The sequence below is a fragment of the Helicoverpa zea genome, chromosome 22, assembly GCF_022581195.2.
Source record: "Helicoverpa zea isolate HzStark_Cry1AcR chromosome 22, ilHelZeax1.1, whole genome shotgun sequence".
NCBI lineage: Eukaryota > Metazoa > Arthropoda > Insecta > Lepidoptera > Noctuidae > Helicoverpa > Helicoverpa zea.
Genome location: NC_061473.1, coordinates 2,644,508 through 2,660,749, shown reverse-complemented (window position 1 = coordinate 2,660,749; position 16,242 = coordinate 2,644,508). Strand labels below are relative to the sequence as shown.

The following is a 16,242-nucleotide window of genomic DNA, read 5'->3' as shown; positions in this document are numbered from 1 at the left end:
ACGGTGGCGCCGTCAAATACATTTTTCAGACACCGAGAGTCAGAAGTTTTATTTTGCTCCTTTCAGTGTGTTCTATTTTTTTGTGCTTTTACGACAGCTTTTTAACAACTTAAGACGCAGTTGTTTTCGGCCAATTTATTTAGTTGTCAAAACATAGTATCGTTGATTTACGACGGCACTTTGTATTAGTATATTAGTCGTGATGACAAAATCGTGTTGTATCTTGAGGGAGATGTAATTGTTTAATATAGAGATGATAAAATATCAAGATGATACTAATAATGTTTGTTGTAGGTATGTATCAATACATACAAACTTTACTACCATACTATTTTCAAAAAGAGTAACGATGGAGTTTCTTGCCCGTTCTTCTCCATGAAGCTACTTTTGGAATGGGCAACTATATAGAATCAAACTTAGTTATATTTTTGACATTCATAAAATTTGCTTGTAAAGGCCTAAATGAAATAAATGATTTGACTTTGAAATGTTGTATGTATTTACTAGCTTCTGCCAGCGGTTTCACCCGCATCCCGTGGGAACTACTTCCCGTACCGGGATAAAAAGTAGCCTATAACCTTCCTCGATAAATGGGCTATCTAACACTGAAAGAAATTTTCAAATCGGACCAGTAGTTCCTGAGATTAGCGCGTTCAAACAAACAAACAAACTCTTCAGCTTTATAATATTAGTATAGATTTACTTTAGACTGACCCCTGACTTTAAGGAAACTTCATCCCGAACTCGTGTAAAGGTGCGTTTTGAAATCTGGCTGCCAACCGCGCTTGCAGCACCGTCATGAATCGGTCGATTTCTAAGGGCGACTACACGTGCTGCTGCCGCTTCGATTACAAACGGTTTCATATTAATCATCCTCCGAGCCTTTTCCCAAAGGCTCATATACGGTTTCATATTAATACCTACTGAAAAACCAGTATCGCAGTTGCAGCACGTGCAGTCTTCAGCTGGCTTTCAAAACGTACCTTAACGCGTTAACTAACATTAGCTTTTATATCAGGATTGGTGTAAGATACTTGTAGGTAAAAAAAAAAAAACTAAAAGTGTAAATTAAATATAATATATTTTATAATAACACAAGTATACTAGCTTACATGTGTAAATATCAACTATGTATAATCGCTTGACTATAACATTTTGGACATAGTTTTGAGCCAATCAGCAAAATTATTGGAAAAAGGTTGTCATCTTCAATTTTATAAAAATCTTGATACTTTATACGGTATTTTAAGTACATTTAAACTGATTCAGTGATCACAGGTTGTACAAAAAAGTCAATAGATAAAAGAATACTGTTCATAAATACATTTTTTAAATACTAATGGAATGAAAATGCCATTTATTTATAGTTTAAACTTAAAAATCAAAGGATACTTAGATTCGGCCTTTGCAAAGCAAAATCATAAGAAATGGACAAAATTTTCATAAAGAAATTCTAAAGGAATGTTTTAAGGACAATAAAAAAAAACAATAAGTAGCGCTTTCCTGTAACAATGTAAGTGGCAGACAAAATATTGAAAAACATAAAAAAAGGCTTTACAAATCATGAAAAAGAAAACTTAATAATTAAAAAAAAATCTATATCTAAATAATACATTAAATATTGGATATAACCTAAAATTATTTTAGTTAAACTTCATACTGATTAGAAACTGCGTTCACATATTTATCGATTAATTACAAAAGTCTTTGCAACTTAATATAATATGATTTTTGATCAAGACGTCTCATAGCGATGGACCAATAACTTTGCTCGACATAATTTCATATCAACGTCATTCATATAACGCACTTACCCCATATAAAAAAAAAACTATGAATTAAATTTTGTATCTAAAACATTTTCTAACATAATAAGCTCATTTGTGTTTGTTTTGCCTTAGACATAGAAAATGAATTAAAAATACATTTATATTAAGAGAAAACGGTCGTACAATGTCGTTTTTCAACCTACTTCCCAAAAAAGGAGGAGGATCTCAATTTCGATATGTTTTTTTTTTTCTAGAAATTTTGGTATTCTTTACTGTCCTATAGACAAATTGAAATGGTCAAAGGGTGGTTAACCTCTTTCTAAAAAGCTAATAATATTTCATGATGTTAATAAATCCATTTTCTATATCTATGACATCAACACAACACCATTTAATTTAACGATTTATCTCATTATTAATTTCATTCAAAAATCGAATTTAAGAAAACATACATAAACATTCAAACAGCCAGCATTTATAATTATTATTTACTGTAGACTGAAATAAGCGATATAAAAATGCGCTCAAGGCACGATTTTAGGCCTTATTTTTATTAAGTATACTGAATCACATAGTGTTGCCACACTACCGTTTGCTACCAAAAAAGCAATAAGTCCAAAAAGTTTTTGATTACATTATGAACTGTTTATCGAATTTCAAGCTATTGGTGAACCTTGACAACATTCAAAAGGCATTTATTTTTCTTTAACTTCATAAAATATTGTTACATCCCAGTTAATTTCAAGCGAACGATTTTTTAAGCTGGTAAATTTCAAAGGAGTTTTTAATAGCTTGCTTGTCAATTTTAAATTAAAATTAAGCTACAAGAGATTCAAGGCACGTTGTCTTTTAAAAAATGGAATGTTTTAACAATCATAGTGTAAGTTGAAAATTGTGGAATGCATGCATTAATTTAAGTATATGATTTTACGATTAAGTACATAATATAGCGATTGGTCATTATATAGCCTATTGCAAAACTCTGCTAATAAAAATATTCTAAAATGCTCTCAATTATTTCATAAGCATACGCCAAGATTAGGATTACATCTCTAGAACTTTAATTTTCACTATTGTTAGGAAACCTTTTTAGTTTAAAACCTCATTGGATCGAATCCACTAGCGCCATTATTAATACGGCGGCGGTTATAGAAACTACGTGAAACAAATGAATTGCTATTACCGGCTCCACCTAACTAATCTAAAAATAATTCATAAAAAATTGACAATTTTATAATATCTAACGTTTTTGAATAACAATGTAAACGTGATTTTTTTGATTTTATAGCACCTTCCATAGGAAGTGAGATAAACTATCTAAGTTGATTAAGATATTTCATACTACACTGTGTTAGAGACGACATATATTTTATTGTGAATTAAAGTATGCGGACCAATCAATGTATTCATCATCATCATCTCCCGAGCCATTTCCCAACTATGATGAGGTTGGTTTCCAGTCTAACCAGTTACCCGGGCAACCAATACCCCTAGGTGAGAATTTCTGGCTTCCGACTACCCATACGACTGCCTATGTTCAAATGACAGCTGGGCAATATGTTAACACAATTTCGCATTATTAATAATACAAATGGAATACATGATTATATTGAATAATAATACCATAATTCATAGAAAAAACAAGCTTTTTTAAACTAAACGATGATAGATATAATTTTGAAATTGTAAATGTATGTCATCTTTAACACTATGAAACAAAAATGGATGGATTTTGACACTTACAATATTTTACAACTAATTTTATTTATTGTCGATAAAGTAACAATTTTACAAATGATTTATAATGCCTACTTTTATTGTTTACCTTTTTATTCAAAATATATTTACTGACAACTTGCAATTGTTGAAGAAATATTAATTATTTTGGGAAATGTGATGGTTATAAATTAACTTAGGTAGAATTGATTGAGACTGATAAACTATCTAAAGAGTGAACTGAAGGAATGAGTGAATGATTTTCTGATGTTTTGAAGAACTTTTGATATGAAAAATTGAGCTAACATCGAGGAAGTTGATAATATATTCAAAAGATTTAGTTTAGAATTAGTCTAAATGGAATGATTTTATTTTTTTATCAAGATTTGGAATACGTAAAAAATACTATAGACATAATTATATTTAGGCACAATAATTAAGTATTTTTACTAGTTAATGTTTTCATATGCAAAATATATCTACTTTAACTTTTCAGGTTAAAATCATGGGATAAAAATATGAATTTATCCCATTTCTGATGGAAATGAATAAAAATATATCTGAAGTTAGCCTAATGACCCGCGCATGCGTAGAGGTGTAATTTTCGAACTTCAGAGCAGCAAATTTATGTGACGAGAAAAGTAAGAAGTATATTTTGCATATAAAAGACATTTAAATACTTGAGAATAAATCGCGATATGTATTTTTTATACACTACTAGGTACTTCCTAAACTATTGTGACGCCTAATTTAGTTATTTTGACACTTATTGCAGAATATATAAGGCATATAATGGAATGTTTATATGTAAGTACTAATGTTCGAGCCTTTTATGTCGTGTTGGTTGGTGTGATGTGGTGTACTATAATAGATCTTATTCGAATTTTAAAGGCTTTTACTTAAATCGATGTTTTCCTATGCCAAATCGATAAAATTGAATATTAATTTACGATTTAGAGTAAGCACTTCTGTTTGTAATTTTTATAATTAATTTGTTGCAGTATAATCAGCATTTAAATCTCAAATATTATATCGATATTTGATAAGCGTTACCTTTTTATTTTTGAGTCCTATCACGATCTTCACTTAACAAGAACACTTTTATCGACATATCGATATTTAACAGCGGCACACCACTATCCAACCAGCACCTTCTCACTATTCGCACCATATCACTCAAGTATAACGTCCTCTAGCGCAGCGGTACCGCTCTAGTATGTACTAGAGGTGCAACACTTGTCCGTCGTCCTTGGACGTGAGGGGGAAGGGAGGTTCTGACTCTTCCAGTGTCACTGCGGTAAGGTCCACTATTTCATCTTGTTCGTCTTGGTCGAATCTGGAAGGAAATTTTATGTTTAGTGTCGAAAATGAAAAAAGCAACTGTATTTAGATATTTTTATTGGAATGATAGTAACACATTTTGCTGACATAGAAATATATACTGATATAATTGTATATATTGATATAAAGTCAAAAGGTTTGTTTGCTTGACCGCGCTCAGGAATCACTGGTCCGATTTGAAAAAATCTTTGTGTAAGTTAACCCATTTACTGAAGGAGGCACCAGTGTTTTCATGGACAGAGTGCCTATCTGACCTCCTTCACCCAGTTCCTGCTAAGACTGGCCGTCAGACTTTCTGGAGATACTTTTATGATATCGAAACTTCTGATGTCATACTATTATGGTATCGATACGGATATCGATTAAAGTATTAACATTTTGCAAATTCGGATTCCTAACGGTATAACACTTATAGTCTGTTTTTTTTAATCTCGTAGACTAAACTGACATTACGAGTGTTGTCAGTCTATTGCAAATTCTTAAATAGTGATGTGGCACTAATCAAGTATCGTTTTTTTACAATAAGCCATCCTGAAATAATGGGCCTGAAATAATTATTCATGATTACGCATGGCGTTGCGTGGTCAGATATCCCTGGCAGTTTGTAGCACGTCGTGCAGCCGTGTAACGTACGTGAATTGTAAATATAAAACTTTGAATGAGTCTTAAATTCGTCTATTATAGATAAAAAGTTACGATTCAACAAACCGGTATCGTAAGTACAACACTGTACAAAAAAGCTAGCAACATTATTTGTAAGTTTGACATTTTGCAAGTGTCAATTTAGTCTACGAGATTAAAAAACAGACTATAGGTGAGTAGTATACCTATCTTCATCAGGTTCGCTGTTGGGCTGCGAGTGCCTGGAGGCGGTCTCTGCGGGCGGCGGCCCGGCTCGCTGGTTGGCGGGGCGGACCGTGATGATCAGGTTCGACGAGTTCGCCACCATCATGTCCGTCACCTGGGGATTATAAGTCACGAATTAAAAAACAGTTATAAATTCTTTAGTATTTTATTTAGATTTTCCTTAAATGGTAAGCAGCTAGTCATGTTGGCCTAGTTGGTCAGGTTAAAGCATCTCAAGTGTAAGTGTGCGGATTCAAGTTCCAGGTCAAGCAAAAATCACCAGCCCGCAGTGAGCAACCGAGGTGATTATAGTTCAATCCTTCTTTGTGTAAGGCCTGTGCTCAGCAGTGGAACGATACGCACATTCGATAGTTTATTGCGCTTTTAATTCGAATGTAGTTCCTGTGCAAAAATATTTATATTCTGGCATTTAAATGTTCACTAATCTTACCTGATCTAGCGTCTTATTAGACACATCAATGCCGTTAACTTCTAACACCTCGTCGTTAACACCCAGGAGTCCAGTAGACTCCGCCAACCCTCCGGGCACGAGACGCGATATGAAGATACCCGGAGAACGTTCTACGCCGTTCGGTGTTACCCGGACTGAGGTGCCGTCCCTGGGAAAATAAAGAATAAGAATATTTATTTGAACAAAAACATGGTATGAAAGGCGTTACAATGGTCCAATTTGATGAGAAAACAACAATTTAATATATTATTAAATTGTTTGTGTGAAAGATGATCCAATAAACATATTGGGATATTGATGTTCTTGTATTTTATTTTATTATACTTATTAAAATTTGAAGCACGATATCGTTATATTCCAGGAAGTAGAGAGTGAGCACAGATTTATACAAAACAGATGACAGTTGGGAGGCGGTACATGCGGTCTTTTTCTTCCTCCTGCCCTGTTCCCAATTTAATTTGGGGTCGGCGCAATATGAACAATCTTTTGCTTTTATAACATTAGTGTAATGTATGAGAAAATGGTGAATTCCTTACCTGATGAAGAATCCTAGCGGTCGATCCGACCCGTGCTTCAGCAGTTTAACCCTTCTGCACGTTTCTGGAACTATATCTACATCTATGATTGCCGATACCTGAAAATTTTACAAAGAGTTTTAGTAAAAAAGTATATGTAACCTAACCTTCACAACGGCTTTCATATTTGTCGTGGGAATTTCAAAGTATGATCAGGGCCGTCTTTAAACTATTTGAGGCCCTGGGCACATTAGGATCATGGGGCTCCTGTGACCTTGAGAAAACACTATTTAGTTATAATATATAAAGAAAGTAGACAAACAAGGTTCTAAATTTATTTTTATTTAGTTGCTAACTACACTCTTTTGCAAAAAAAGCGGGCGCCTACTCGAAATCTTGGTTTTAAGGACTTCACGTGTATTTCAAAGGGTTTTAATGACTGTAGTATGTTACTAGCATCAAAAGAGTTAGCCAAGCATGCGTGAGAGTGTATTCTAAATTTGAATTTTGGAGAAATGCTAAGAAACTTGAGCGTTTTCCGCTGCAGTTAGTTATCATCATGCTTAAAAATATTCTCAATGCAATTTCTACGTTAGGAAATGTGTCTTCAATTTTGTTTTTTTTTTAATAGATTATATAGTTCCTGTACACTGTTAGGCGCTTGAACATTTTTAAAGTATTCTTTTAATTGGTCATTATCATCAGATTTCTCAAAATTAATGTTTTTCGGTAATACCTAAATATCGGTTATCATTTGGTAATCTGGCAGGAACTAGGGGGCCCCATTCGATCGCGGGGCCCTGGGCACTTGCCCATAGTGCCCAGTGGAGAAGAGGGGCCTGAGTATGATTCAGAACGATCGAACCGTGCCGGGCCGCAATATAAACCGTTTGGATTTAGGCGGTGAGGGCATGAACGTAGATGGACCTAGTACTTTTTTATCACTATTCTTTATTGCACACATAAACATTTTAACTCACGGCAAACAGATAATTTTCCATACGTTTTAATTACCACTACCATACTAAAACGCTAACCCACTCAGCCCAGTCGATCTTAATTCTACAAACACCAAGGAAAGAAGGATTGACGATAAAAACTCACCATTCTAAAATCATGTGGGTTCGATATAGCGAGTCCCTTGTTCTTAGCAGGCGTTCCACTCAGTATTGAGGAGATTATGTTCCTAGGCCGCATCGTACCATACCCGTTTAGTTCTTCCAAACTGTCTCCTGAAACAAACGAACAACATTTAATTAATAACTTTATGCAATGCTTTGTGGGTTTTAGAAGTTTTACAAAGAGTCTGGAAGATGGGAGTGTTACACCTCTGCGATTAGGAGGGCACGTAAACCGTATTCGAATAAAAACATAAAACGTATTCGAATGCTACTCAATGACAGTCGTTGTTAGAATCCCACGTCAGAGGCTGTCAGACGGATTTGAAATAACACTGACTGAAGATGTATCATGGGCGGGATCACGGGCGTAACCACTATTCACTATTTTAAGTCGTTTTGAAAGACCCAAACTACTTCAATCAGGTTTGCACAATCTCCACGACCGATAGAATAACTGCCATAGTCGCTCATGTCCACCAAATTAGTCTTTAGGCCATTCTCAACAAAGATTTTGGAGTTCCCTACCATGATACAGAAAGTCTATTAGATTCGACCGTCTGTCAGAGGCGACGTCTTCCTGTAACGTATCGATCGATTATGTGAAGACTAGCTAGCTATTGACACTTTCGTATGATACATATCTTAGAGAATTCATAATAATCATAATAGGCTACAATAAAAACGTAAACAAACATACACATACAATTTGTTACTCAATCAAATGTCATATTTATCTCACGATCGTGTGTACGGAGTAAGATGAGCGGAGATATCATAATGCAGGTAGGTCAGGCGCCTTCTTTTGGGTCAAATTCGTACTGTGGGCATGACCAAAACGATCTTAGAGACGGTTCTTTGAGACATCTGTCAATGGTTTTTGCGTTTGTTGCCCGTGGTACTACCAATAGTACTACCAGTAGTACCACGGGCAAATTTTTCTTCCCGTAGTACTACCAAGCGGTCTGGTAGTACCACGGGCAAGAAAAAACTACCCGTGGTACTACTGTCAATATTTTAGGTTTTTTTCAACCCTTTTGTTGTCACAGTTGATATTGTCATCCTAGAAAGAGAATTGAAATATATATTTTTTTAATGTGGATATATTTTGGTACTATTTCGTAAATAGATCTGGTAGTTGTGAAATTTTTCATTGCTCAAAATCGACAAGAGTCAAAAACACTTAGTTTTTTTTTTCACAAATCAGAATTGAATACCTTGATCTCGTGGGATTTACTTGATGTATTTTATGCTATCCTGGTACTTGGTCAGCATTTCCGTCTGGACATTGGAATACTCAGGTAAGTTATGCTGTCTTGGTACACGGGGAGAGCAGTTGCATCGAAATTCCGAGATTGGTAGGTTTACTTTTTAACTCCGGTGATTGATAAAAAGTTACGTGTTGCACTCGAGTGCAAAGATTTTTCACCTTGTGCTCTTTTGATTCTTTCGCTATCGCTCAGGATTCTAAGTTTTGAAACACTCGCTACGCTGCTGTAGCGAGTAGGCAAACAGTCAAAGTCCGAACTTATTTCAAATATTTTTATATACATCATCATCCCCCTGCCCTTATCCCATACAAATATTTATTTTAGGCTCATGATTTTTCAAAATTAAAAAATCGAAAAATTTTAAAAGTAATATAAAAAGTCATACAAAAATAACAAAAAAAAAAATATGTAAGAAAGAGTCACCTACTCCAAAATAAATTATAACAAAGAAATTTATTTGAGAAGAGCACCAGTTGCGAAGTGCACCATTTGAGCATGATGTATAATTTGAGAAGTGCACCTAATGCGTCAAACCCTATGATTCTTTCACTGTTAGGAAGCTACACTATCTGCGCTGAACGCAAAGTACGTTTTAAATTTTATAATTTACAGAAGACGGCCGAACCAAAAAAATAAAGTACTAGGACAGCATAACTTACATGTTCATATCAATACCTACTCAATGCGGTCGATAATTTTAATGAATAACATTACCTACTTAATATAATACTTATCTACTTAATATAAATAAAACGAAAAACGTAAGTAGATTTTAATTCTGATTTGTGAAAAAAAAAACTAAGTGTTTTTGACTCTTGTCGATTTTGAGCAATGAAAAATTTCACAACTACCAGATCTATTTACGAAATAGTACCAAAATATATCCACATTAAAAAAATATATATTTCAATTCTCTTTCTAGGATGTCAATATCAACTGTGACAACAAAAGGGTTGAAAAAAAACTAAAATATTGACAGTAGTACCACGGGTAGTTTTTTCTTGCCCGTGGTACTACCAGACCGCTTCGTAGTACTACGGGAAGAAAAATTTGCCCGTGGTACTACTGGTAGTACTATTGGTAGTACCACGGGCAACAAACGGGTTTTTGGTATAAAAAAATGTCGTGTCTAAAGACTAAAATAGTAACGTTCCTCGGGCTCACTCGCATTTTGGCGCTACGTTCTTAGGCGATTTTCCGTTATTAGCATCTCTGCTAGTAATTTTATTCTCCACGATCGCGTGTCTGTTGGTATGTTTGCAAGTTTCCTAATAAGAAGTACCAGGCGTGCAGACAATGAAATAGTTAACTTACTCATGCTCATAGGTATTGGAGTTATGACTATTTTTGGAACGGGGTTAAGTTTTGTGACTGGAGAATTGAACTAAATGGTTTGATACTTTGAAGATTAGAGGACAAAGTTGTTGTAGGGGACAAACTTAGTTATAAAAATAAATTTCGTAGGTGCCTGCGCTTTGGGTACATCCAAGAAGAAATATAAGACTACTGTCAAAATCACAAGACATCATGAGGTCCGAAATATGGTCCTAAAATAACCTCATTCAAATATGTTTCAAAAGCTGCAATGTCACAAACCAACACATAGAAGTCTTGATAACACCCCTCTTTTAGCGTCGGCAGATACGTATTAAAAATACAGTTCCTACTTTTTCTATAAATAACGCACTGAACAAGGCTCATACAATATAACAACATAAATAATGTAGAACATATTTATTCTAACGAGATCATTGCCACAAATCCGCGCGCGATGCATCAGTGCGCGCGTGACTACCTACACGCCAAGTTTCAAGCGGAGAGCGTGTGGCCGGGGCTGCGGGATTGTGAGACAGAGTTACTGCGGCACGGTACATAAAGGGCTTCAGAAGGAACATGGTGGGTTTTAGGAAGTAGAGTTGTTAGAGTCTGATTCTTCCTCATGTTGCTACCACAGCAGGAGAGTTCATTTAATGATGTCCTTAACAAAGAAGTGTGTGGCATGGTCTCAGGCATACTTTTTCTTCTAAGGGCCGACTATGCAGTAAATTAGAATCATCATCATCATCTCAGCCATAGGACGTCCACTGCTGAACATAGGCCTCCCGCTTAGATCTCCACAGATACCTGTTGGAAGCGACCTGCATCCAGCGTCTTCCGGCGACCGTTATAAGGTCGTCTGTCCACCTTGTTGGTGGATGACCTACGCTTGCTAGTCCGATTAGAATTCGAAGGAAGCTGAGTAATCTGTACCTAACTATCACAGTATTTAGTGCACCCGGCCAGATTTCGACTATAGAACTCGCGAGAGGAATTCAAGCGAAGAAGAGCAACTATGATCTATGAGAATATTAGCATAAATACATCTGCTGCAAATACATAATACAGAAGAATTTTAAGATGCCATATTTAAAACCGGTCCTCTCCTAGAAACATTTTTAAACAAAGATCTTCAACTACGAGTATGAGAACTTGAAATCTATGTCAATCATTTGACAGCCGTGAGCCGATCAAAAAGTCCTGTCTCGAACACGGAAGACCATCTTAACAGGACAATACATCCCAAGTATTGTGCGAAAAATGACAATAGAAACTAACCCCCCAAAAGCGCACGTCGGTAAAAATCGCCGATGTTTAAAAATCCGCTTGAAAGATGACATTTGAACCGGTTTTCCTTTCCGCAGTAACGTGTCACGGTCATGGGTCGTATTGTGAATCGTCACAATGTTGCCGGTTGCTTTGTAAACAGCGGAAATGTCGGAATACGACAGGTTAGGTTGGACGGAACTGAGCGAATGTTCTGTGTTAGATTGTGTTGTTTGATGAGTCAGTGTGAGAAAATTTTGGTCGGCATATTTAGAATTGCCTTTACTGCTAAGATTGTCAACGGTATTGCTGATTGGGAGCAAAGAAGGTCCTATTTACGGGGACGATTTTTGTCAAAAAACAAGAAGCAGTTTTTGGATTAGAAAATTATTTTATTTCGATTCCGATCCTATCCTTTCTTCCGACTCTGGTAAAATCAGTTACCTAACACTTCTCAATTCTTATTACTAAAATGATTACTGCTAAATACTTTCCCGGCTTATCCGACATTGCTAAATACAGCCAATAATGACCCATTGGCAAACAAAAAACCTTTTTTGGCAGTCGGGTAAAAATTTACACCCGACTTTCATACATTTTGATGCATTTTAAACAGCTAATGCGACTAAATTTCATCAAAATACACCTATACAAGTCTAGCCAAGATTCTATAGAGCTGGTTAGATACAAAGTGTGAAACATAACGAGATAATTCTGTCTTCAATTAGCGTTAAAACCGCGGGCAGTCACGCACCGGTGACCATCTTACTGTATGCGTTGCACCGTGACTGCGACTTCATTAATAAACTGGCTATTTATATCTATTTTTAGTTATAAAATGCTGGTTAGACTTCCAGACTGTGTAAAAGAGGAGATGATACTCGACAATGTTTATGGTGGATCAGAACATTGCGAGCGATATAATATAATTCAAAGTATCACATACGCATAAAAATAGTATTGAAATTATCACTAAGATTTTCTTTTATGAGAAAGAGAGGCATGTGTTGCTGGGGAGTTTGTTGCGCCATTTCTTCTTCCCAGTAATAACACATAGGAAGTGGTGGAGGGCGGGCGTTTTGGGGGCTGCCTCGTAATCTTCACGTTCGAAAAGTGCTGTTTTTCAGCCTACTATATGGCTGTAAAAATGTTTCATGTGAGATAATTGCAGATAAGAAGAGTATAGATAGAGAAAACATGTCCAAGTCAAATCATTTATTTCATTAAATTAGGCCTTTACAAGCACTTATGAAAGTGAAAATATGTTGCGCCAACCCCAAACAAAATCGGGATATGGGCAGGAGGATGATGCTGTTCATTCATTTATGTATAGAAAGCGAAGGTTATGCTACGGTTTGTAAAAAGCGAACGCCTCCAGTCAAAGTGAGTAATCCAATATTATTGTAAAAACGATGGTAAAATAGCTGCATAATTATACCATAACCGTCTTACCACAAAAACTTTTAAACGTCAGTTTATGCCTTGTCTAAAAAAATGTCAAATTATGACGTTGACATATGGTTCATTTTGCAGCCAAAATTTTATTAGACAACTGTAAAACAGGGTTTAAAGTTTTTGTAGTAAGACCATAAAAGTCTAGACTAGTGCAGGCTTTACGAAGAAGCCATAATAGTTCCTAGGGCTCCTTGAAAGGGTTCGTACACGGAAGTATTACCGCCATATCTATGTACCTAATAGCTATGAGTCTCTATGGATAGGGTTAAGCGGATTGAGGGTTAACCGCTGTACTGATTTAGATGAACTCTGGTTTGGATGATGTCTGATGAAATTGATGAAAGACGAATGTTACCCTAGCTGGATGTGCTTGGAATAATTGCTTTAGAATGTAAGCAAGACTGTGATAAACAGCTGATCAAACCATTGGAAGCTAATCTTGGATTTTATTTGTTTGTTTTTGAAAAATGACAGACGCCGCTAAAATCACTAGGAAACATAATTGGCGAAATTATGGTGACTCAATAAAATGTATACCTTTATCTAACCTTTTTAGCCCGTTTATTATCTTATTATCTAACCTGCTAACATATCTATTTGCTACACCATTATGGGTATGCCACACCAAATTATGGCTTAAATATAATCAAACATTCTCAGTACTAATTTGGTTATGTACACAATACATGACAAAAGTAAATAAGAACACCATGACGCATTATGGAGCCCTAAAAGCTATGTACAAACAATGTGCGTTGTACAATTGTGAACCTTACGGCCTTGGGTTAAGTACTGTTGTGCCATGGGAGTGCATGGCCATAGTGTCACATTATATGCTAATTAGCTGTCTTTTATCAGCACAATGGGTGTTGGTACTTTGTAAGTCTTTCTATAGAGGTCATGGTAAATCTGATGAGTTTTCATAATTAATGGTTAGAGTTAAACTTGGTGCAAGTGGCTACATAAGGCTGCGTTCAAACCAAACTGACTGTCAGCCACCGAATGTGAGCAAACGTTATGCAGTTTATTGTATTCCATAAATATTCAGTTTTTCGTTCACATCTAGCCAAAGATACGTTATTCATAATATGCATAGAAACTGACATTCGGCAGCTGACGGTTTGAACGCAGCCTCATAGCTAAGGAATATTGAAGGTAAAGCTACTTTTGCCAGTATCTGTTTGTAAGTGGGTGGTCACCTAGCTCATTTTATTGGCTTGCATCATTTAATAGGCCTTTAACTGCTATCACAATAGAATAACGATTGTTTGTCAGACACTTGGGTTGGTAGTCAACATGTTCAAAGTAATATTTGCCTGCAAATGTCGTTAAGTTCTTTTGACCCCTCTGATGAAAATTCTTCCAACCATCAACTAAGTAAAAATTAGGCCACAAAAATATTTTTTGTGATACATTAAATTTCTGAGTCAATGGTGACTTGTTTATCTGCATCATTGTTTCCTGAATATTGCAGTTGGATTCCAATCCAACCAGACACAGATGGATATCAGCGTTTTAAATACAGTGGCATATTTGTTATTATATTTCTATGCTTACCTTTCCTCTGTATAATAACCCTGAGTAACGGCCGTGCGGTGAGCAGCGCTCTGGCCAAGTTATCATCATTATTGATCGGCAACAGGTCTCCGTCTCTAGGGTCCGTATAAGATATGAGGAAGGCCACATCATGAAGCCTGTGCAGTTTCTCTATCAGCGCCTTGAAGTCTTCATACTTGAGCTTCTCAGTACGACTGAGCGAAAATCTTCGGAATTCTGCATCAAACTGGAATAGAAGAAAATTGATTGGCTTTTATTTATATTTTTATATGGCTTTCCACGTCAGAGTCAAGAAAAAAAAATTTGGGCTGATAATAACGTTACCAATCCAATTTATGAAATAGCAATTGTTGAATACAATGACAATCATTAAATACAATATTTTAAATACAGTAGAGTGCCGATTGACTGAATTGGTCCTAAGTTACTGAATTAATATGCAGAATTTTTAAACTTGCATTTTTTTATAACGCCTAGTAGGGCAACTTTGGTCAAGATGTTTAATAAAAGTGAACTTTATTGTCAAACTGTGTTTCTTAAACTTTATGAAGGTATTCTATGTACGACTCAAAGTAACTTTGCTGTGCGTGACAGGGTCTATGATTGTTTTTATTATTTTTTTAAACATACCAACTGCTTTACCTACTCTACATTAGGGAATGAAATAAAGTATTAGGTATTGGTAAATTCAGACAGATTGCATCAAATAGCCTTGTTAGCCATTTTATTACTTATAACTTTTAATGACACTTAAAAATAATGTAAAATTCATGTATGAATACTTAACTAAAATGTTTACCAGAGTAGTATTAAGGTATGCATGATTACATAAAATGTTTATAAATGAGAGTAAAATGTTGATTTTAATTTGTGATTGGCTCAAAACTGAATTCTATTTAACATATCTGCTCAAAACATTTTATTTACTATTACTACAATCTATTAATTTGTGGGTGTTACAATTATTTAATTGCTTCATTCCAAGGTTTGAATTTAAGTGAGGAAGTTCCACAATTAATCTGTCAACCAGTTAAAACTTAAATGGAAAACATTGTAATAACACTTTCTGAGCTATTGCTTCCTTTTAGATAATAGTTCTGGGGCGAGTATTTTTTTTCGACGAACTCAACATGGCATGACTGTAGCCTCTTAGGAGAATTCTCCTGAGAAATCTAATGAAATAATATCACAAATTAATCTACAATAATCTGACATCTCGTAATACGTGCGAAAGTTACCCTACCTCCTCAAGTGTGGTCAAGAAATTAGAAATTCCTTCACACTTACTTTAGTTTTGACTTCCACAGTTTGACTGTCAACACGAGCAGCTATTTTGTTCTTCGACATCTCTAAAGCATTTAATATAAAGCACTAACACTATAAAACTATTCTCAAAACATTTAGGCACTTAATTTCAAACACAACATTGTAAAATATCAAAAGTTTTATTAAATTATTGATATGACGGTGTCCATTCCACTCGCGTCGTAATTTCAGTCAAAGACTACAATATACACTTAGAGATAGACGGTACTCTCGACCGTGATTCCGTCATCATACAAGCAGTGCCATCTATCCGCGGTGGTGTTAAACTAAATC

General features: G+C 35.3%; 1 protein-coding gene across 1 annotated transcript; it reads right to left on the bottom strand.

Annotated features, from left to right (window-relative positions):
* Window positions 1-1,064: 1,064 nt before the first annotated feature.
* Window positions 1,065-16,136, bottom strand: LOC124641584 (partitioning defective protein 6). The gene is made up of 7 exons (XM_047179722.1): window positions 15,931-16,136; window positions 14,644-14,869; window positions 7,764-7,891; window positions 6,681-6,778; window positions 6,124-6,292; window positions 5,654-5,787; window positions 1,065-4,821 (listed from the first exon to the last, which is right to left on the bottom strand). The coding sequence occupies exons 1-7, from the start codon at window positions 15,988-15,990 to the stop codon at window positions 4,707-4,709; spliced, it is 930 nt and encodes a 309-aa protein (XP_047035678.1). The 5' UTR covers window positions 15,991-16,136; the 3' UTR covers window positions 1,065-4,706.
* Between the last annotated feature and the right edge of the window lie 106 nt (window positions 16,137-16,242).